Below are 22,142 nucleotides of genomic sequence, written 5' to 3'. Positions count from 1 at the left end.
GGGAAAGAAAAAAAAGAAACTTATACTAATAACCCAAAGTCAACCATATCAGAGGATGTCGTCGATAAGAAGCTAGTGTTTTTAAAGTGATCACAATTTTAGTGTTTCTTTTTTTGGGAGCAGCATGTCATAGGGTACCTTGTTTAGTGGAGGATCGCATCATCCTACCGGGGTAGTACAGCAAAGATATTTTGGAAGCGAAGCGTGGACTGATGACGTCGTCTGATCCGTCGTTTAGCTCCGTTCGGGGGTGTCCCGGGCCAAGTGCGCAGCCCGATCATATCGTTTATTGGGCTTCTTTGTAATTAAAAAAACACATTACTCCGTGGACCGCAGGCTGCTTTAGCCCATAACACACGGAAGGAAGCCAAAGCAGGCAGGCCATCCGCCGCCCAGGGAATCTGGGCCGAGAGGTGGACAGAGAGGCTTTCGCTTTGTGTTTTTTACGCGCAAGCTATCCCGAGGGGCCCAGCCGCGCCCACCACAATCCGTCGTCCACAACCAACCCTGCGCCTGCACGATTCTTTCTTTGGCTGTGGCTGGGGTCTCCATTCTCCAATTCTCCACTCGCCATGCCGCCATGCGGCAAGTTGTGCCTACTCTAACGAACCACATCCACATGGGACCCACCCTCACCACCAGATCTTTTGGAACTGCACTGCAGGCTCCGTGTCCTCTTCGGTACAGGGTGTGAATTGGCGAGCCAATAATGCAGGGAAGCCGGGAGCGTGACAAGCTGAAAACACCCAACAGATTTGGTGCTCTGTCCTGCTGATCCGAGCGCGTATTTTTGCTGCATTTCAAGTATTTTTGCTGATCGGAGTCGTTTATGGCCGTATGCCGAAGCGCTCCACTTCCAAGTTCCAACAACCACCATTTGGTAACACTACACCGTACTCGTATTTGATCATGGTTCAGATGCTGCTGTCCTCCGACCCAGGCTGGGCCACAGAAATATCCACTCTCACCAAACCACCACACGACGAAGTTCTCGTAGGGTCAAAGCTTGCTGCTTGGGACCTGACACGGGAACAGTAGCATCACGCACGAGCGGGCGCCATGCCATCATCACCAAAAATTGCCTGATCTATGTTTTTTCCTTGAAGAAGCATCGATCGAGTGGTGGTACTATAGTAACACCATTTTTTGACCAATCTCGCTGCAAATCCAGGTCAAACTCAAGCGATTAGTTTCTAATCCCATTCAAAGCTCTCCGCCGCCCGTCCTCCTTCCCCCAAGCGGCTTCGCGGCTGCTCGGCAACTCTGCGCCGGCCGGTACGAGCCCACGGCGAGTCGCTGCGCACCGACCGACTGGCGGCGGCGGCGGCCATGGGCGCCGGGGCCTTCGACTTCGAGTACAAGAGGTGAAGCACCGTACCGTCTTCTCCTCCGATTGCTTGAAATGGAATCCATGCAGGAGCGCGGCCGGGCGCGCGCGACATCGTCGTGCCGCGCGCCACGTGCACCGCGGCTCTAGCGTCGACGCAAAATGAGTTTTTTTTTTCCTCCTTTGTTGGTCTCCTCCTCGCCTTCCTCGATCTGCGCTGCCGCATCTTCTTCTTCTTCTTCTTCTTCTTCTTCTATTCCTCTTCGTCGCCTTCGCGCGTGGGCCTCCCCTCGGGCGCCGCGGCAGCGCGGGTGCGGTGCAATTAACGCCAGCGCGAGGCTCCACCGGGCCTTGCCGCGATCCGTAGCGATCCCTGATTCCTTTTTCCTCCAGAATTTTCCCCTTCCCATGTGCGCGGATCTCGGGGCCCGCGCGGGCTAGGGTTTATGGCTTTGGTCAATCCATGGCGTGCGCTGCCGAGGTCGCCCTGTCGCTTCTTCTTTAATGCGCGGTGATCCCCATGGCCGCCGAGTCCCCACGGTAAACCCCCACAAAAAGGCGCCTCCTTTGCGCATTTTGCTTGCCTCCTCTTCTCTTCTCTTCTGTCTGTTGTTTTGTTCCTTGTTTCCCTGGGCCCTGCGGGGCTAATGTCGTGGTTGGGGTTGCCTCTGGACGCCGTGGCTGATGGTGCTGAGGTTTGGCGCAGGGACGCGTATGGATTCGCGGTGCGGCCGCAGCATCTGCAGCGATTCCGCGAATACGCCAAGATTTACAAGGTGATTTACTTTGCCAGAGTGGAAATGTTATGTCCCTTGTTTGTTTCTGGGAAAGTTTTTGATGTTTTTTTGTATGGTTGTTTGTTAGGAAGAGGAGGAGGAGAGGGCGCACATATGGAGGGACTTCTTGGACAGGTTGGCTGAGTCCGCAAATGTGCCCGCCACACCCAGCGTTTCGCCATATGCTGTTGCAGGAGATGGTGATGAAGGAGCAGGGAAGGCGGAAGAGAATAATGGTGCTGGAATGCATAGTGATAAAGAAGGAGATGAGGAAGCTGATAATGCAGAAGATAACAATAAATTGGAAGGCCTGAATGAAGCTGATGCTAGCGATGAATCACAAGAAGCAAATGGTGCGCCAGAAGATCCAAAAGATGTAACTGACAACTTGGACAAAGTGAAAGAGGAGGAGACTAGTAGTAGGTCTACAGAGGGGTCCAAAGGCTCAGAGGACTTGAAGGAAGTGAATGTGGACTCCAAAGAACTAAAAGATTCGAATTTAGGCTCCGAAGAATTTGAAGACAGGAATAGTGGCAACTTGGAAAAGCTGGTAGAACTCTTCTTGGACAAGGGGTTGTTGGATGAACTGAAGCCGATAAAAGTTGAGTCCCAGAGGCGTGTACGTGCAGCGCTAAGCATCATTGAGAAAATGATGAGCTCTCGGGTGGTGAAAAGAGATAATGGTGCGAATAACATTCATGGAAAGGATGCAACACAGCTTGCTTCTATTGAAGAGGAAGGAGGGACTGCAGAAGTGAGTCATGAAGGGGATCCAGCAGAGCCTGTGTCTTGCATTGCAGAGAATGATGAACTTGGACAGGAGACACCTGGTGATTCTACAGGTACTGCTTTGGAGGGAGGCGAGGATGGGTCTTATTTTCCTTGGAGGGAGGAGCTTGAGAGCTTGGTTCGTGGAGGAGTGCCAATGGCTCTTAGAGGAGAGGTGCAACTGCGAACCGGATTTTCAACTTGATTCTGTCTGCTTTGTGTGAGATTCGATGACTTTACACTCACATATTGTTGGCTTCCCTGCAGATATGGCAAGCATTTGTGGGTGTTGGTGCTCGGAAAATTACTGGGTACTACAACAAATTGCTTGAAGGCACCGTGGAATCGGATGAAAAGGACCTTGTGGATCCAGTGCTCAATGAACAGATAAGTGCACCAAGAAAAGTTGCACAACCTGAGAAGTGGAAAGGACAGATAGAGAAGGTTTTTCTTTGCAACAGTTTGAATTGAGAGGAAGTATGCCATGGTTGACAAGTCTAGTGTTTCTATACACTTGATTTCTCTTTTCATTACAGGATTTGCCACGAACATTTCCAGGACACCCTGCATTAGATGAGGATGGGAGGAATGCTTTGAGGCGGTTATTAACCGCATATGCCAGGCATAATCCATCAGTTGGGTACTGTCAGGTAAACTGATGCTCATTGAAGAATTTTGAATTTTTATCTAGCCTCTTTTAGTCTTGTTACCTTAAGTCTATAGAACATAGGATTGTAGTCCATGCTAAGTGGTCCACGCGAATTCTGAAAAGCCATGCATCTCAATCATTAGTTCTGCTGAGCATTAATCTATGGCCTTAAGTAATCCATTATGAGCTATGGCAGTCTCCCTTTTCAATCATCAGTTCTGATCTTCTGTCGAGCAAAATATTTATTAGACCTTATACTCAGAAGGGATTAACAAAATGTAAAATGAATTAGCCTATCTCCGGTAAAAGAATTTTATTATATCTATCTTTATCAGGTCAGTTTGTGGTTACATTATTTTGCTTTCCACTGCCTCACTTTAGGAGTATAATCCGATTTCTGATATAACCGCTATTACCAAACTACCTTTTATCTCATTCCTTCACTTTTTTTTTTCTCTCAGGCCATGAACTTTTTTGCCGGGTTATTTTTGTTGTTCATGCCTGAAGAAAATGCATTTTGGTATGTCTGAATTATACATACGTTGTATATAGAAAAAGACTCTGTGGCCTTTATAGTGCAAGACTGGTTTCTCAATTGTAACTTGCTTTTAAATTCCAGGGCTCTAGTAGGGGTTATTGATGATTACTTTGATGGTTACTACACTGAAGAAATGATTGAATCTCAGGTACTTTTTAATTTGTTAATCTTAATGCATGCACTCTTTCCTTCGTACATTTAGACTGTGTTGCTGCTCAATACACAGGTTGACCAGCTCGTTCTTGAGGAGGTTGTACGAGAAAGATTCCCTAAATTGGGTACGTCGTCCAAGGATATTACTGATATTAGCCTTTGTTAAGATTCGTTATATGTTAAAAAAGATCAAACACATGTCTACGCCACTATTCCTTTTTTGTTTTTTGAAGGCACGGTGTATCAAAGTATTTACACCTAAAGTTTCTTCCATTGAAAGTATTTTTTTTATGGTTATCACTTGGCACTTACATCATTGCAATTCTCTTCAGCTAAACATATGAATTTCTTGGGAGTTCAAGTGGGATGGGTGACTGGACCATGGTTTCTTTCAATTTTCATCAATATGCTTCCATGGGAAAGTGGTCAGGTTTTATACAGTGTCTTGGTTCTTTCATTATGATATGTGCTATCACAAATATTTTTGCTGATAGTTAACTGCTGTAAGATTGGCTAATCCCCTTTTGGCTTACTAACATTTAAATCTCACTACCAGGATATGGAAAATCTTCTTGTTTTTTTGTTGGTTGCATATTCTGTGTACCATGTATGTGTTAATGATATCTAAGTGCAGACTTTACCTCTCTTGTAGTACTTCGCGTTTGGGATGTTATCCTTTTTGAAGGAAATCGTACAATGTTGTTCAGGACGACTCTTGCTTTGCTGGATTTATATGGTATAAGATAACCCTCTTTTGGTGTTAGCTCTGTTTATTAACGCCTGGATAATGTTAACAAGTGCCTTTAATTTTGTTCTTTTTGATCAAATTTTGATGTGCAACAAACATTGTTGTCTTCATATGTAAATTTGCAGGGCCTGCACTGGTGACCACAAAAGATGCCGGAGATGCAATTACACTACTTCAATCTCTTGCTGGCTCTACTTTTGACAGCAGCCAGTTAGTATTGACAGCTTGCATGGGCTTTCAATCAATTAGAGAAATGGGATTGCAAGAGTTAAGGAAAAAGCACAGGCCTGAAATTTTAACTGCAATGGAGGAAAGATCGAAAGACCGTAATTCCTGGAAAGATAAGAAGGGGTTAGCGACCAAACTATATAGCTTTAAACATGACCCTTCATTTGTGTGCTCACCGGTTAAGTCCAAGGAAGGGGCAGATGGTTTGAAATTGAATGGAGACACTGGATCAGCAAATCTTGAGACCTACCTTAGTACTAGTTCTATGCTAGAGAATGATTTGGATCAGGGTGTTGATCTTCAAGATCAGGTAGCAACTCCTCTATAGTATTTATCTTTTGGATTTGTTATTTCTTTCTGTAAAAGAAATGGAAAATATTGTATTTAAGAAAGTATTGTATTTGATCTTTGTTTTCAAATATGTCTTGAATTTCTTCTTAAAACCTGCTGATTCCTAATGGTTCTGTGACAATATCAAAATCTTTTTTTTCCTTTTTTTAGTAGAATTGAATGGTTCTTCCATGCTATTATGCCTATGATGAATTCTATACACATGCAATACTGCAATGCAGGTGTCATGGTTAAAGGTTGAACTATGCAAGCTGCTTGAGGAGAAAAGATCAGCTGATCTCAGGTTTGGTTATATTTTGTCCGTGGCATATGTATGCCCATATGAGTCAAGACTAGCAACTTATGATCAATACAAGTATTCAGCTCTAGATACAATAACATAAACAATTGCACTTTGTTGAGCAGATTTAACATATAAAAAATTGCAGTATCTTTTCCCCTTTGTTTTATACATCAATGATGCCTATTAGCCCTCTCTGTACAATATTTGAGTTTCTGTTTATTTTATGGGAAAAAAGAAATATAAAAGCAACATGCTAGCTTTATTTCTTTCACATCTTCACAGCACCTCATAGTCCTTTTCTTTTCCTTGGGCGACTAAAGTCAAATTTATTCCTGTTCGTTTCACACACATCTAGTTAAACTGTTTGAAATTGAATCATATGACTTAATTTTGTGATGTATCACTTGCTAATTGGGTCCACTAATATGTGCCCACAAAGCTAATATTTATTTATATTTTCAGGGGTGAGGAGTTGGAAACTGCTTTAATGGAGATGGTTGAGCATGACAACAGACGAATGTTGAGTGCTAAGGTATGATGCTTTCTGGAATCACTTCTTTTCCCTCAGCATGTGGTTTCATGGAAGTTGAATTTCCCAGTACTATTATATGTTCTGACTTCTTTCTGAAAACATAGTCACTTTAAGATTTCCTAGATGGTAATTTTACTTTTAGTCATTGAATCCCCCTTTTGCCCATTGTTTTCCTGTATACAACATTGACTTGGAAAAGACTCACAGGTTGAGAAATTGGAGGCAGAGGTATCTGAACTGCGAAAAGCCTTTGCAGGCAAGCAAGAGCAAGAGCAAGCAATGCTTCAGGTGTTGTCTTACTGCATACATTCTGTGTCCATAATCTATGTGTTCTTTAGCATGATATTACATGGCCCTCCCGACTTCACCGGACCATCTGATTGGCTAGAAATGTCCACATATTAACTTGCATGTACAGATCTTATTAAGAATGGAGCAAGAACAGAAAGTGACAGAAGATGCCCGCATAGCTGCTGAACGAGATGCTGCTGAAAAAAAACACGCAGCTCACTTGCTCCAGGTTAATTCTTGGATGAACTTTTGCAATCAGTCTTTTGGAAGTTCTACTTTCTTGATTGCATGCACAATTTGTTGTATCTGAGAAGGCAGATGCCTAATTTTTTTTTTGGTATCTTTTGTATGCAGGAGAAGTATGAAGAAGCAATGGCAGCACTTTCACAAATGGAGAAGAGAGCTGTAATGGCAGAAACAATGCTGGAGGCTACAAAGCAGTATCAGGCTGGGCAGTTTAAAGCCAATCAATCTTTCACTTCAAGGTATGTTTTGGTTGTTGGATTGAACTTCCATCTATATGATCAAAAGTCTATTGTTCCACACTGGTCATGACTTTCTTCACGTGTCACTGAGTCACTGGCTGTTGCTTCAGTTGGTTTCTTTTCCTCTCCCATTAATTTTTTTCTCCACTAGGCCTGGACATTTTTTCTACCAATCACATTTGATTGATCTTGTTGCTGTTTTCTTTTGAGAATCTGGAATTCTACCTTCATACTATAATACTTCATTTACTTGGCATTTCTGTAGTTCACCACGTGCAGACCATGTTCCTGGCAAGACGAATCAAGAGCCAAATCATGATGCACCTAACAGGAGAATGGGCCTGCTTTCTAGGGGACTTGGATGGCTAGACAAGAGTAAGGTACACCCATAAAGTCAAAAGTTTGCCAAAATAATGCTGGGTTAATAATGACGTATGGCACCAGGAGCTACTTGTCATTCTCAGTCTTTGTTTATTGCTAGCTTTGATTTTTATTGCTATGTTGTCATTTTGCTAAAATATTTGATGTGCTAGGAAATAAAGCTTAGGTGCATCTGCTCAACCAACAGCCTTTTTTAATAATATTTAAAAATGGAAACTCAAAAGAAGGAATATAGTTCGTCCTTATAAGAAAGGGGACACAGCTATATCACGTTTGCATGGCCAGGATATAGGAAAAGAAAAATGAGTGTACCTAATTGCTCTAGAAAGATTGTACGGAGTTAAGTTGCTATTGATTCACTATATTTGAATTGCTTTTAGCAGGCAAGGCAGAATTCCACTGAAACAACTGGAAGCTAAACTCGTAGAATATTGGAGGAAGTCGTAGCTCCCAACAAGATCTGGAGTGTTCATTAATGGTTGGATTGCCTGATTGCTATAACAATGTGTTGAAAAGAGCAGTGATGTTTTCTCCATGGGAAAATCCAGCTGGTATTTTCCAAGTTTTGCAGGAAGTGTACCTTGTATCATATTGAGCTCAGTTGTCAGATAAAGTTTTTTTGGTAGGTCTGGAAAACTGTTGTAAGTCATCGGTGTAAATTTTCTTCTATTAGTTTCATTAAGATTGTCAATAGTTAGTGTTCCAAGTAGGAGAAAGAAAAGGATGCAACTTCCAATACACATGAAAAAGGGGAAATTTGTGTTAGATTAGTTTATGACAGTATCATGGAGGAATTGTACCGGAGAAGAGCATGTTTTATTTCTCTTCAGACCACTGTGAAGAAATGATCTCTTTGTACTTCTGTTCTTTCGGTACAGTTGGCTTGCAACACACTCTTGAAATATGTTATGTACGAAGATTATGTACTATGTGCCACTGTATTCGAATATAAGTTCGGAAAACAGTGTGGCTACAGACTAGCGGAGACCAAAACCCACGCCCTATAACGAGGTGTTGAAAGCTGATTACTTTCCAAGGTTCCCGCAATGTTATTCAAAATATTTATGGTAAAAACATGTCATTTTCTGTCAACACAATAGGACAAATACTACGCTTGGTTGCATAGACTACCGTCTGTAAATATATGATATTTAGGACAAGCTAAACGTCGTATATTTATTTGCCTTGCTAGTCAGTTGACGACTTGACGTAGATCAACCGTTAAGATAACATGTTGTCGAGACCAGTTGTACAATTACACTCTGATGAAAATGGCCGAGGTTGAGTAAACATTCTACCTCTGAGATCTGGGGTTAGTTAAAAAAACAATAAACTATACCGAATCAAGATAACCAACCGGTTTAGGGGTACACTGGGTATATATTACTGCAGAACACAATGTACGACATCAACAGCTAAAGCAAGGGAAACAAGCCATCCCCACTGGTCTGTACATAGTCCCCATCATCATGCAAAAGCATCTGGGCGAAAACGACGCCTGATAAGCCTCAGATACAACAAACACAACAAGGGTAACACCGGGTAGCTATGACCTACATTAACAAAATTCTTCAACATGCACACCCATGCGATTCAACCATATCATCTGAACAGGCACCACGACCTGTTCTTGCTCCCAAACAGCCAGCAGTAATGCTGCTCCTAACAGAAGAGCACCATTGTTTTGCTTTGCACTGGACTCCTCAGCTTCCTTGCCCCTGATCCTTGACCTGGGCTTGGTTCCCACCAGAGCTAGTTCTAGCTGTTGTGCTGGGTCCCCCACGCTCCAACTGCCTCTTCTTAGTAGCTGGCTTCGAGATCTTGTCGAGAGTCCTGACCACTTCTGTAATGGCTGGCCTCATAGCGGGTAATTCACTGACACATCGTGCAGCAAGAAGAAATGCATGGTACAAACGACTCGCGGAGCACTGACCCTGCAGCGCCGGGTCTACCAGATTGGTGATGTCCGGTCTGAGGGTAGGATTGACAGCCTGAAACCATACATCACAAGATAGGTTAAGGCGAGTAATCGCAAAAGATAAAACATAACTCTGTACAGCATGTAAAAACCTGAACCTTTAAGGGGCAAAAAAGTAATACAGTCTGTGGCCAAGGAATAAGCGGAACACGAGAGAAAAGGTAACCTTATCGTTTAGCTAGAATTCAGAAATCATCCTTAGTGTAAATATGAAGAACTGTGACTTCATATGACCGAGACATGCAAGACAGGATTTTCGCATGTTCTCGAGAAGAAAATAACAAGGAATTGTGGAAACATGACATTCCTGCCTATGCAACGACGAGATTAAAGGCGACAGAAGAAGCGCAGAACAAGTTTCATATGATCAACCGGTTCAGAAACAAAACGAGTAACATTTATGCCATTTTGGTGTCGATAGATGCAGAGCAGAGCTAAGCTTACTGAGATACTAATAGGACGACTTACTTCATCATTAGCAGAGGTATTATACTGGCACTGCCCTAGAAAAAAGTTATGTATTATACAAGCATTGAGGAGAAGCAAGTTTTTTAGATGAAGGAAGCTCTATAAAATAATATTAAGGATACACAGGTAAAGAGATATGGGAACAGAAATCAATGGCTTACCCATGAAGCAAGGTTTCGCTCAGATTCAGGGAGACTTTCATCTCTAGCAATTCTTCCAGTGAGAACCTCCAACATAACAACACCAAAGCTATAAATATCTGTGCTTACAGTCAATTTACCAGTCATCAAATACTCTGGTGCACAATATCCAGGTGTACCCATAACTCTAGTTGAAACATGGGTATTATCACCGGTTGGACCTAGCTTTGCTAAGCCGAAGTCAGACAGTTTTGGGTGATACCCCTCTCCAAGCAAAATGTTTGCGCATTTCACATCACGATTAATGATAGGAGGTTTAACCTTGTTATGCAAATACTCAAGACCTTTAGCAGCACCAAGAAGTATCTGAATTCTTGTACTCCAGTCAAGAGGCTGCCGACCGGGGGGAAGATCTGGATAAACCAAGAACCAACTCTGATTACACCAACTTCTAACACATAGCAAAAAGGAAGAATTATATATGGTAGGTTGGCAGCATACCATGGATATGACTGTATAGGGAACCCAAAGGCATATACTCGTAAACTAAAATCCTCTGTCCAAGATCAGCACAATAGCCAACAAGCTTTACAAGATTTGGGTGGTGCAGGCTGCTCAGCATCACAGCTTCAGTAATGAATTCCCTGTCACCTTGCTGTCCCTGGAGATCAAGCCTCTTTATAGCCACCTCCTGTCCATTGCAGTTTTTGAGAATTAGAATATCATATAAGAAAATGAAAGTCAACTCACATCTTCTCTTAACAAGCATTTTTCATGATAAATTAAACATGCCGTCAACCGAAATTCAGATAGAAATAGAGTAAAAAAAAATCTACACCAATCCTTTCTTGTGTATGCAGCTTCAATCATACTAAAAGACCAATCCAGTTCATTCTATTAACACAATAGCAAAAAAAAATATCATTGACTAACCATACGCATCGATCAACCTTGAGCTATAAATGAAGAAAACTAAAGAATACTACATCATTCCTTACTTGAACACACTGCTTCAATCAATACTTATACAACTATACTCAAGATCAGCCTAGTTCATTTGAGCATTGAATAACCAACAAAGAATCATATGATAGTACACATAAACATATCTGCAGCCATGCAATTGAGCAGAGGCATATGATGATATGAACCGACCTCATTGGTGCCATTATGAAAGCCCTTATACACTTGGCCGAACCCACCATGTCCCAGGAGGCGGTCTACACTGAATCCACCTGTTGTCACATACAGATCCGCATATCTGAAAGCCTTTCCATCAATGCAGCACTCTAGATCCAGGTTTGTGATGAACCCAGCATGAGAGGCATCCACCGTGACCATTGACATCTCTGTACAAACAACACGAAAATGGATGAATCATCAGATATACAAATGCAGAGGGAAGGGGAAATCGCGCTAGTAATTTTTAGTGACAAAAAGATCACAATGCTATTAATCAGCAAATGAGAAGAAAAAAGCAAACTATTCCAAGAACGCAGCAGACAGTTGGTTCCTTGCTTTCCTTGCTAAGACAGCGAAAATATAACACAACACGAACGGTAACCCATATAATGTGATGGCACTCTTTTACGAACAAGAGACACGCAGAATTCTTGATGTTAACCTCGCCATCTCAACTATCAAGAACAGCGCAAAGAAACAATAAGAGGAAATTAGCATCTAGCCATCTACATAAGCCCAGGAACATCTACTTGTTAGACCAGCTAGCGTTTCTTTTCTTCACGAAATCCATTGATCGACACTAAAGAAATGAAGTCGAGTATGCCGATTCCAAAAAATGCAAACGACTCAAATGGTCGCGTAACAGCAGCCCGTTCTTGACACAATCTAAGGACCCTGCCAAGGCGATCGCGCAACTGCCAAAGAGCCATCCGAAAACCAAAAATCAGGGGAAAAAGGGGGTGGGGGGTGGGGTGGGGGGGGGGGGGGGGGGGGAAAAAATAAAAAAACTTTATAAACCCGGGGGTAAAAAATTGGGCAGGGAGACCGTTTAGAGAGAGGAGATGGGCTCCCGGGCGGAAGAGTGGAGGAGCACGGGGTCTTTGCCCCCCCAGTCAGTCCACACCTCCTCTCATCCTCAAACGCGCGCTCGCCGGCGACAGAGCCGCTACTCCGTGCTAAGGCGGAGCAAGCGAAAATCAAGGAAAGAAAAAGAAATCAAGAACCCAGTATCCTCGTTGCCAAGAACCCTGGGTTTGTAGGTTTTTGTAGGGTTCTTGATTTCTTTTTGCCAAGAACTAGCAAACTAGCATTGACCGAACCAAAAACAGGAACCGCTCTATGCGCTAAGGGATCACCAAACTAGCAATCCGCAAAATCGAAGCAAAGCACCGAACTGAAGAAACGCCCAAGAACTCGAGCCGCATTTCCGGGAGTAGGAGCAAGAACGGAGGAGGGAGATGGAGTAGTGGAGGACCATGCACAAGACCTCGGATGACCGCCTCGGTCGACTCGGCCTGCTCGGCTCGCGGGATCTGCGACGTCATCGCGCGCACCTCCCTCCTACTGCCGCCGCCGCCCTCCGATGAGAAGCAAGAACCCATGGCCGCCGCCTGGCGAGCGCAGAGCGGGAGGGAGTAGGGTAGGAAAACGGGCAAGCGGCTGGTGGAGCGATATGACACCGGACGCAGAAGAAATGCTGCGGGGTTTGTCTTTGAGGGGCATGTCTTATAGATGGATAGGAGGAATATTCGGGATATCATGGTCTTATAAACTGCGGCGCCTCTAGATTAGAAAACCGTCGTATATATAATATGCACGAAAGATATTAATAAATTGTAGTATCATGTGAGCGTCGACTTTACGTAGGAGGTGTGAGTGTTGCTCGTGAATTGGTGAGATATGTTGATTAGGTAAATCATCAAAGCCACGTGCGCCGAAAAATGTCACGTGGAGATAAATTATTAAAAGTTATTTTTACAGTGACTTATTATTTCTTCGATCAATTATTTTATTTTACTATTCCATTGTATTCCATATATATTTATACACGGTACATAATTCATATTGTAAAATTATAATCTCTTAAACTTAAGTAGGAATTAAATACCGTTATGTAAAAATAATATGTTGCTATATTTGAAAATAATGATTTAGCTGCAATAGATCATGTTTTGTCTAGATTTAATCAACCGTATAATTGTCAAATGATGTTATTGTGTCTTGGAAAACAAGGATTGTCTAATGATTGTTGTCAAATAAGGATTTTGGGGAAAAAACAATGCTTGATTTGGCAGCAAGGGGAGTCAAACCCTAGGGAGAAAAGCTGCTAGGGGTATTTTAGTGGCAAATCAATTTCCCGATGGCAAATCAATAGACTGGGAGGATCTCCCCACCTGGGTTTGGAACCAAGAGGCTAAATTCCCCTTGAGAAAAAAATACTTCAAAAATTCAGAAAAAATTAAAGAAAAATCAGAAATAAACATCCTTGTTCAAGTAAACGCATCGTTGTTCAAACGCATTCAAACAACACAGATGGTGATAAATGGGTAGGTATGAGTGGCTGACCTAGAGCGACTTGGGATGTGCTGAGCATAATGTATGTGTGCAGAAGATGGGAAGTGATGGTCCAAATCAAAACTCTCATCCCCGTTACTCAGCTCAATAACATCAGTAGTTCAACACAGTAGTAATAAGCAGTAAAACATTACATATTCCAGCACAGTTACGACTAGAACGACTAGTGATTCTCAGTAGAAACAGAGCATTCAAACATAGCACATATGGCTAAACCAGATGCTCAGCACAGGTACCCATATGCTCAGCTAAAATAAATGCATTCAAACAGTACTGAAACAGAGCACATAACCAGTTCCAGCCACATCCCTATTCCCATCGATAATAAAACATAGCACAAATAGTTCATTCCATCCCAATAACACCAACTTGGTTCTGATTGCGTAGTAGTTAGCTCATTGAAGTATGGTCCATGAGAGATCTACAGACATATTAACAATTAATCGTACCTAATTTTTTATTTTAGCCACATTAATCGAACATTAGGATTCTTGGTTGTAATGAATATCTTCCTGTGTGTCTCAGACTCAAAGACATCCAATATAGTAACCCATCAAATAGAACAATAAATCAATAATAGCAGCCAGCCAACAACTTTCAGCTTGGATTTCACCATATAGTCTAGATCCCTAGAAAAATAAGTTACTAAAAGATTTCGTACAAGACTACAACCTCATAAATCATGAATTATCGGAAAGGATAGAGAAAATGATGGCATCAAATAGAACTGCATACATCAGGGTGATGCATGAACAGAGTTTTCAATTAATAGAACAATTCAGCTAGATAACAGCATATGAGTTAACTTGATACAGTAAAATAGCATTCAACATCAGATGTCAGTTTTTCCCCAATAAAAGACAAAGCGCTTATTTTTTCTAACCACAATATAGCTAATATAACTAGAATCAATCAAATCTTCAATTTCACAAATCATCAGAATACAAGTACCAAAATTTTCTTTCTATGCCTGTGATGACGTGAACAAAAGTATACAAGCACCATAGAGTCCAGCATAGCCACACATCATGCCACAAACCAAAAACATATCTGGTGTTGAGTTACTTGACTAGAAGTTTTGCTGACAAAAGTTCAAGCTCATAACTGATCCCTATATGATTGAATTAGACTACGCTCACCTAATATCACTAGAAGTAAAAACTCCAAACATGTATTTCCTGATCGGTTCTATATTTTCCAATCAACCATCAGAATGAATGTGAATAAAACTCGCCAGTTCACATCATTTGGATCAAATATGCATGAACAGCTACACAAAGAAATGCGACACACAAATCAAAAGATGTTTTACACATTAAAATGAATCAATATGCTAAACCCAATAAATGGATGCCACATACAAGCTAAGGTACAATACTAGAAAAGAAAAAAATATTTACGCTCTTAACAAATCTAGAGTTTCATCCAAATAAACCAATCACTTGTATAATAAAAAACAAATCAATACTTGAAAACACTACCTCTAGACATGCACAGATAGATACTAGATACAAAATTTTCTGCGTATAAAAAAATTAGAAATGCGGCACCTCCCTACTTCCAAATATATTAGGATCAAAATGAACGTTCCTACAATAGAAATGGGACAACTCCCTACCAAATCTTTGCGTATTCGTATACATTTCAGCATCAAAAGAAAGATTCTTATATACAAAAGAAAAGAGCAAAAGGCGGCACCTGATGGCTGATGGGGAGCGGAGATCTGAAAAGTCCGCCGCCGTAGGAACTGCGTCAGGTCGTCGTTCGCTTGTGTCTGCAGCTTTTCCTCCCTGAGATCTGCAAGAACTTTTGCGAGTGTGAGGTGAGGTGAGAAGAGGAGAGGAGAAACCGTAGGGAGAGGCTGACAGAGGAGGACTTACCTGATGCGGAGGCGGTGGAGAAGACCGCAGCGAGGGGTGCACAATAGCGGAGGAGAGAGTAGCACAGCCACACGCAATGACTGCGGCGGCAGCGATCTGTCGAGCGACAGGGGAGTCGAGTCGAGGGCGCGACGGGGAAAAATACTAGACCTCAGCAGATCGGGTGCGTTTCCACGCGGATAATTGGGCTCGGTCGGGTCGAAGAACTCCCTGCAGCAGGCTTCCAAATGGATCGGAAAGATCACGCGTGAACTTCCTGTGAGGGGAAAAGGCCAGGAACTCCAGGGGGAAGTGAGCTGCCAAACTAGCCCTAAGTGGTGACGCAACCACCTGAGTATGCGCCTTCTATCCTGAGTTGTGTAATCCGTATTACTTGCAAAAAGTACGCCTTCAGACTAATCTAACGTACCAGGAGAGGGACCAGTTGGCTTGATCCAGCCATCCAGGCGTCCAAAACGAATCATACGGCTGGCTACACCCGAATACCCCGATCCGTGTCCGAACTCTGTGGGCGCCTGCTTCTCTGTTTTTCTCAAACTCCTTTGCCGCCGCCGCCGCCAGTCTCGCTCTCCGGCGAAGGGTGTTTACCCAGGGGACCATGGAGGAGTACGGAGGGGGAGACCTCCTGACCGAGGCGATGGGCTCCGCGGCGCGGTTGGTGGTAGTAGAGGACTGCGTGGAGGCGCCGGGGGCCTTCGTCCTCCACCTCCTCCTCAAGCGCGCGCTCGCCGGCGGCGGGGCGGCTGCCTTCCTCGCCCTCGCGCAGCCTTTCACCCATTACGACCGAATCCTGCGCAAGATGGTGCGATTCACCCCCTCTACACCTCACTGGCATTTCGTCGAACACGTTTTGTGCTTACCAGCTTTGCTTAGCTCAGATGCCTAGCTGCCTATATTAGTTTCACTGTTACATTAGCGCACATATTACGTGTGCTTAAATGCTTAGTGCATCTTTGTCCATGTCACAATGAGCATTGATCATCTTGGGATTAAAGACCCAAATTGATAGGATCCTAGTTGATCTTGCTGTTAAAAGAAGGGTGTTTCTGGGCTCTTGTTGGCATGCTATTCGTCAGATGTGTAATCAGGCATCTCAGACCACCCTTTCCAACGGCTTTGGGAATTGTAGGAAGGTTGCCTTTTGGTATTATCTATTATCAGTGCACTCTGCAAGTTAGTAGTGTTCAAAACCTGTGCTAGACTGTATATATTTCCAGTTGCTATATCTGTTCTGTTCATTCGTTAGCAACAATTACTCATGTACTTAGGCAATTCAGAGTACCAGCGAGCCCAGGTTCAGGCTGGTCTTTTCTAAAATTGATAAAATGCACTAGTTTCCAATTTGGATCAGTACGATGAGGGCTCGGTTTCTGTAAACTCTGATTTGGATGCTTTATTGGAAAGTGCATGCTGGATTTCTCTGCTAGTTGAAATCTACATAGCAGCTTTACCTTTTTTTAATCTTCTGAAATTTGCTAGGGATGTAACCTTTCCCTGCATAGGAGGAACGAGAGGCTTCATTTCTTTGAATTGCAAGCATTCCCAGGCAAGCAACCATTTTATTACCTTGTGTTCTTTCCAGATAATGTTTGGATGATTACTAACTGGAGAGATGCCATCTCGTCTGTTCCTTTACTGCAGGTGGAGCTAGGGATGGCGCCATTGCTGATAGCTTTGTTCGACTGTACAGTGAAATTCAAAGAGTGGCGGAGGCAACCAGGAGTGGAGAAAATGCAGGCCAATTCACCATCGTGATAGACGATGTTTCACTGTTGGAAGTTGCGGCCCATGGTTCCATAGACAATGTGCTGGACTTCTTGCATTATTGTGTGACTCTTACATCTGAGATGGTAAAAGATCGGTCGATGAAAAAATGTCAGTAGTTTTGCTAATTGTTACGTTGTGTTCAAGTTGTTTCACTTATTTATGTCCTGGCAGAATTGCTCGCTGGTGATCCTCGTCCACGAGGATATATATGCAGGCGAGGAGAACAATGGTCTTCTTTTACATTTGCGCCACATTGCAGATCTTGTGGTTAAAGCAGCACCTTTGAGCACAGGCTTGGCTGCTGATGTTCATGGACAGGTTAGCTTTTTCTTAATCCTGTTCACATATGCTTGTATCGGTGATGGCTCAGTTTATTTCATTTGAGCTGGTTATTCGATGAACTTGCACTACTCGTCTTATTTCAATGTTCGGCATACTCTGTTTTACTCTGATGTTAATCTTCTGAAGCCGTTGAGATGTCTGTGCAGCTTTCGGTGGTCAACAAGGGTACATTCAGCGAGCAAAGGGCAAAAGCGCAGAAGGTTTGGAATTTCCATTTTAAAGTGAAGGAAAATGGTGCGGACTTCTTTTATCCAGGGAGCAGACATTAGGGAGTACTTTGTAATACTGGCAGAGATGACTTTTGTTGTGATAACTGGTGTTGCTATGCTTTGCATGACATCTGCTAACCTACGTAGTATTTCAGTAAAGTTTCGTCGAATCCTTTCCTTCACAAGCTTTCGTTCAAGCATTCGCTACAGCCAAGTTCATCGAGGTTGACCTACCATAATAGGGTCTATTTTGCATCCTTCTCTCTTTTATTTAAGGAATGAGAAGGGGCAAGCGGCAAGCCCCTACTTGTGTCATATTTATATTTATATACGAAAGGAAAGAGTTTGCAGAGAAAAAACAAAGAAAAACAACAGCTAAAGAGGAATGCAAAGGAAGTAGTATTCCCTCTGTCCTAAAAATAATGTAACTCTCGCTTCCTAAGAAGACAACCAACTTTAAATTTAACCAAATTTATACAAAATAGTACTAATATTTATAGTACAAACTAAATATCAATAGATTAATCATGTAATATATTTTCATACTAAATCTATTTGGAGATGTAAATGTTAGTACTCTTTTATATAAATTTGGTTAGAAATTGTTTGACTTCTCGAGAAGCGAGAGTTGCGAATTTTTTTAACCCTTTTTAATCTAAAATTTTAAAAACAACCTAGGCTGAACTAAAATTCCAAAAAGTAGCCCTTTTGGTCGCACCACAATACCTGGCGCGACTAATAATTGAGTCCCGCCTGTCGGGGATACATCCCCAGTACCCGCAAGGAAGGAAGAAGTCAGACTCCTACTAGGATTCCCCTATAACCCTACCAGGACTCATCTCGTGTAATCCTACTAGGACTCCTCCTTGTAATCCGACTACTACTCTGCCCCCTGGATTATATAAAGGAGGGCAGGGGTACCTAGCTCGACAGGTTACACCTCAACACCCAAGCGCAGGGCGCAATATACAAACATCCTCAAACAGGACGTAGGGTATTACGCTACTCCGGCGGCCCGAACCTGTATAAATCCGTGTCTTGTGTCCTCGCTTTTACCTTCAAGTTCCAGGTCCGGCGATCCCCCGCTACACATTCTGCTACCTCGGGTACCCCTCGGTAGATGGCCGGTATAAATCACCGACAGCGCCAGAGCATGTAGCGCGACCGGCCCTCCACGCTGGCACGGCGCACGCGGGGGTGGTCGTGCTGGCAGCTGAGTTGTCATGACTGAGTCGCGCCACATGCTCTGGCACGACTTAGTCGCACCAGGTAGCGTGGCGCGACTCAGCACATAACAGCTAGGCCCACCGGTCCCTTTCTTTCTCTCTCCCCACTTCTTCCCTTCCCCTCCGCCCGACCCGAGCTCCCTCTCTCCCTCCCACGGCGCCCCCCACTCCCCCTCTAGATCCCCCCCATCCCCCACTGGATTCGAGGGGAAATCGGGGAAAATTGCTCCTTGAAGGTACCTCCTCCAATCTAATTTTGTCTAGATTTGGTGATTTTTGTAGGATTTGAAGTGGCTAGGATTAGGTTCGGTTTTGGGTTGGAACGGTGGTTTGAGTACGAATCGGGCATTGTTAGGTGCGTTGTATAGTTGCATTGATCGATTGTAACGCTTGTCTATCGTGTAGTTTCTATTGCATGTTCGGATTTAGACGAATTTTGATGGTGCAGATGTTGAGTTATATTGGAGAGCATGAATAAATGAAATGTAGCTTTGAGGATGTATTCATAATTCAAAAATGGTTGATTGATGTTCATGGAAATTTAGAAGTTAGTAATGGAAGAGTTTATTTGTTGATAAAGATGTAGCATATTAGAATTGATTAGAAATGGTTATTGCTTACTACATATGTTTTCACATAAAACTAATGCTTAGATTTTGATGCTATGAATTGGTTACTACATATTAAAGTGATTATAGATTGGTTGATGTTAATGGAAATGTAGAAGTTATGAATTGTGCCATATGGTCGAAGTTTTATTTCTAAAATTTATTTTGATATTTGATTTAGAATGATGGCGCACCATCTGCGATATCCACTCCTTGAGATATTCTACGATGAGCACCACCATGGGAGGAAGCTTGAAGAGCATGTAGAGGTACGTGAGCTCCAAGTTTATGAAGTTGTAGTTAATCTTGTCATGAAGGATTGATATTAATGATGTGTTGATAATAAATTTTTGTTTGCAGGTTTTGAACCCTTTACGACCCCACACTCACACTCCTCTAGAGTGGGATGATAGGTACGCCCCGTACCTTCAACGGGCGGGTTTCCTCCCGCTTGCAACATTGGTGAAGGTGGGGCTATCGAAGATGAATAATGCTACCCTAACAGCGCTAGTCGACCGGTGGAGGCTGGAGACACACACGTTCCACCTTCCCTCCGATGAGATGACAATCATACTTGAGGACATATCTATGCTTTTTGGGCTTCGTGTGGATGGGCGAGCGGTGACTGGGAACATAAAGCCGATTGGATGGAGGGACATGGTGCATTTGTTGCTTGGAGTCTGTCCTGAAGATCCTCCTCAAGATGTGAAGGATAGGAAAACTACAAGAGTGAGTTTGGCTTGGTTGGTCCAGCACTTTGTCATCGCCCACCCGCTGCTGCTCAGGAGGGAGTTGTTGCTAGGTACGCCCGTGCATGGTTGTGGCATATGGTGTCTGGGTTCCTATTCCCCGATTGTAGCGGGAACACCATTCCTTGGATGTGGCTACCAATCATTGCGCAAGAGTGGGAGAACATTCGAACTTATAGCTAGGGTCCTGCAACTCTTGCATGGTTGTATCGTTAGATGTGTGATGCCTGTAGGAGGACTAGGACTAATGCTAATCTTGGTGGGTGTGCCTACCTTCTCCGGTTGTAGATGTGGGAGCGCCTTCCAATAGGTCGGCCAAAATGCCACGCATATGGTGTACGTGCTATGCAACCCAATATATCTTGTTTCCAAGCATTTGTTATTTTAGTAACCTTCAATTTGGTAATGTGTTGCAGAATTTGTCATATGACGGCGATGAATCCTTGGCTACTGTCGAGTATCTTTGGAACAACGTTTCTACCGTCCACGACAACCCAAGATGGCGTTACATAGACTACAGTAACACCATTGACTGCCTTAGAAGTAGCCAGGTAAGTGCAATATCTTTTCACTACTACCATCTATGTCATAGAGTGTTTATAGGAAAACACATTTGCTTAGAGAGTTCAAATTGCATATCTAGGTAACTTGGCTGCCGTATAGTAGGAATGAGGTTGAAGAGATGGAGCTTAGTTCCATGTGCAAGATGGATGAAGAATATTGGCAATCTGTTTGCCCCCTAATTCGCTTCTATATTGTCGAGTACCATCTTCCAAATAGGGTGATGCATCAATTTGGAAAACTTCAAACTTGCCCTCCAGAGTATAACAACACAGGCCAAGACCTGCACCGGTACGTATTTTTTTCTTCGGTAAATACCCTTAAAATTATTCAATTGATTAATTTGTAACCATCTAACCTTGTTGGTTTACTAAATAAATGTAGAATCGATTGTCGCAAGCAAAGGGGTGCCAAGAATTGGAAGAAGAAGCTCATTCATGCAATCAACACATGGAATTTACGAGCAAACAACAGGGATTATGGCAGGGCTGTACGCCGTGATGGGCCGTTCAATCAATGTTTGGACTGGCTGAAACAAAATACACGCCTGAAGCTCAAGGTTGCAATGGATGCTGCCAACATTGAGGACCTACCTTTGGATCCGGAAGATGTTTTCCCGGAGTTGGAATTGATTGCACCACGGGAGTTGGTTCTATCACCCTTTCATTAACTGATGGTCTTGCTTCATCAACAAATGAGACTTGTTCTTCACCACCATTTCCAATATCATCTTCGTCACTACTTTGTTCTTCTTCAGAGCCCACGGATATATCATCCTTATCCTCATCATCCTCCAAATCAAAACCATTTTTTACTCTACATGTATCGAAGTCACCTTCATCACCGCTACCATCTGAACCATGAGAACAATCATCATCACCATCCTCTTCATCATCCTCTTCCTCATCAACCTCATTGGCCGGTAACACATCTTCCTGAGTTAAGTGTTCGATAGGCTCATCGCTATGAGGCATACACCGAGGACAAACATCAACAATTAACTTGGTACAAGCAACTTGAGAACCTTTCACCAACTCTTTGTAAAATAACCAATCATCATCACATGCAAGAGGTATCAATACATAGTGAGATCTTTTGTCACCGGCATCAAACCTTCCACGAATTTTTAAATCCTCTTCCTCATTTTCAACTTTGAACAAAGAATTA

At 43.0% G+C, this 22,142-nt stretch overlaps 4 protein-coding genes across 6 annotated transcripts; 2 read left to right on the top strand and 2 right to left on the bottom strand.

The window, feature by feature from the left end:
- Positions 1-963: 963 nt before the first annotated feature.
- Positions 964-8,385, top strand: LOC101752577 (ecotropic viral integration site 5 protein homolog). 3 transcript variants are annotated; one of them, XM_004984743.4, is made up of 18 exons: positions 964-1,364; positions 2,034-2,103; positions 2,192-3,046; positions 3,139-3,315; positions 3,408-3,521; positions 3,982-4,040; positions 4,140-4,206; positions 4,285-4,336; positions 4,544-4,636; positions 4,864-4,947; positions 5,085-5,497; positions 5,760-5,821; positions 6,284-6,353; positions 6,561-6,641; positions 6,772-6,873; positions 6,999-7,129; positions 7,395-7,509; positions 7,891-8,385. In XM_004984743.4, exons 1-18 carry the CDS (start codon positions 1,330-1,332, stop codon positions 7,927-7,929), a joined length of 2,619 nt encoding a protein of 872 aa, XP_004984800.1. In that variant the 5' UTR covers positions 964-1,329; the 3' UTR covers positions 7,930-8,385. The 3 variants fall into 3 exon arrangements, with proteins under 3 accessions (XP_004984800.1, XP_004984799.2, XP_004984801.1); XM_004984742.3 differs by having other exon boundaries at positions 966-1,364; positions 7,894-8,385; XM_004984744.4 differs by lacking the exon at positions 964-1,364 and adding an exon at positions 1,427-1,867.
- Positions 8,386-8,897: 512 nt separating this feature from the next.
- Positions 8,898-12,660, bottom strand: LOC101785262 (probable serine/threonine-protein kinase PBL7). Its single transcript, XM_022829785.1, has 5 exons — positions 12,546-12,660; positions 11,252-11,445; positions 10,598-10,787; positions 10,118-10,509; positions 8,898-9,501 (listed from the first exon to the last, which is right to left on the bottom strand). The coding sequence occupies exons 1-5, from the start codon at positions 12,658-12,660 to the stop codon at positions 9,214-9,216; spliced, it is 1,179 nt and encodes a 392-aa protein (XP_022685520.1). The 3' UTR covers positions 8,898-9,213.
- Positions 12,661-15,996: 3,336 nt separating this feature from the next.
- Positions 15,997-18,013, top strand: LOC101753802 (elongator complex protein 6). Its single transcript, XM_004984745.4, has 5 exons — positions 15,997-16,315; positions 16,993-17,059; positions 17,155-17,363; positions 17,452-17,598; positions 17,769-18,013. Exons 1-5 carry the CDS (start codon positions 16,112-16,114, stop codon positions 17,889-17,891), a joined length of 750 nt encoding a protein of 249 aa, XP_004984802.1. The 5' UTR covers positions 15,997-16,111; the 3' UTR covers positions 17,892-18,013.
- Positions 18,014-21,432: 3,419 nt separating this feature from the next.
- On the bottom strand, positions 21,433-21,949 carry LOC101784867 (prostatic spermine-binding protein-like). Its single transcript, XM_004986995.1, has 2 exons — positions 21,635-21,949; positions 21,433-21,504 (listed from the first exon to the last, which is right to left on the bottom strand). The coding sequence occupies exons 1-2, from the start codon at positions 21,947-21,949 to the stop codon at positions 21,433-21,435; spliced, it is 387 nt and encodes a 128-aa protein (XP_004987052.1).
- Positions 21,950-22,142: the final 193 nt, after the last annotated feature.

The sequence above is a fragment of the Setaria italica genome, chromosome IX (genome assembly GCF_000263155.2).
Source record: "Setaria italica strain Yugu1 chromosome IX, Setaria_italica_v2.0, whole genome shotgun sequence".
In the NCBI taxonomy this organism is placed as follows: domain Eukaryota; kingdom Viridiplantae; phylum Streptophyta; class Magnoliopsida; order Poales; family Poaceae; genus Setaria; species Setaria italica.
This window is presented reverse-complemented; position numbering and strand designations above follow the sequence as displayed.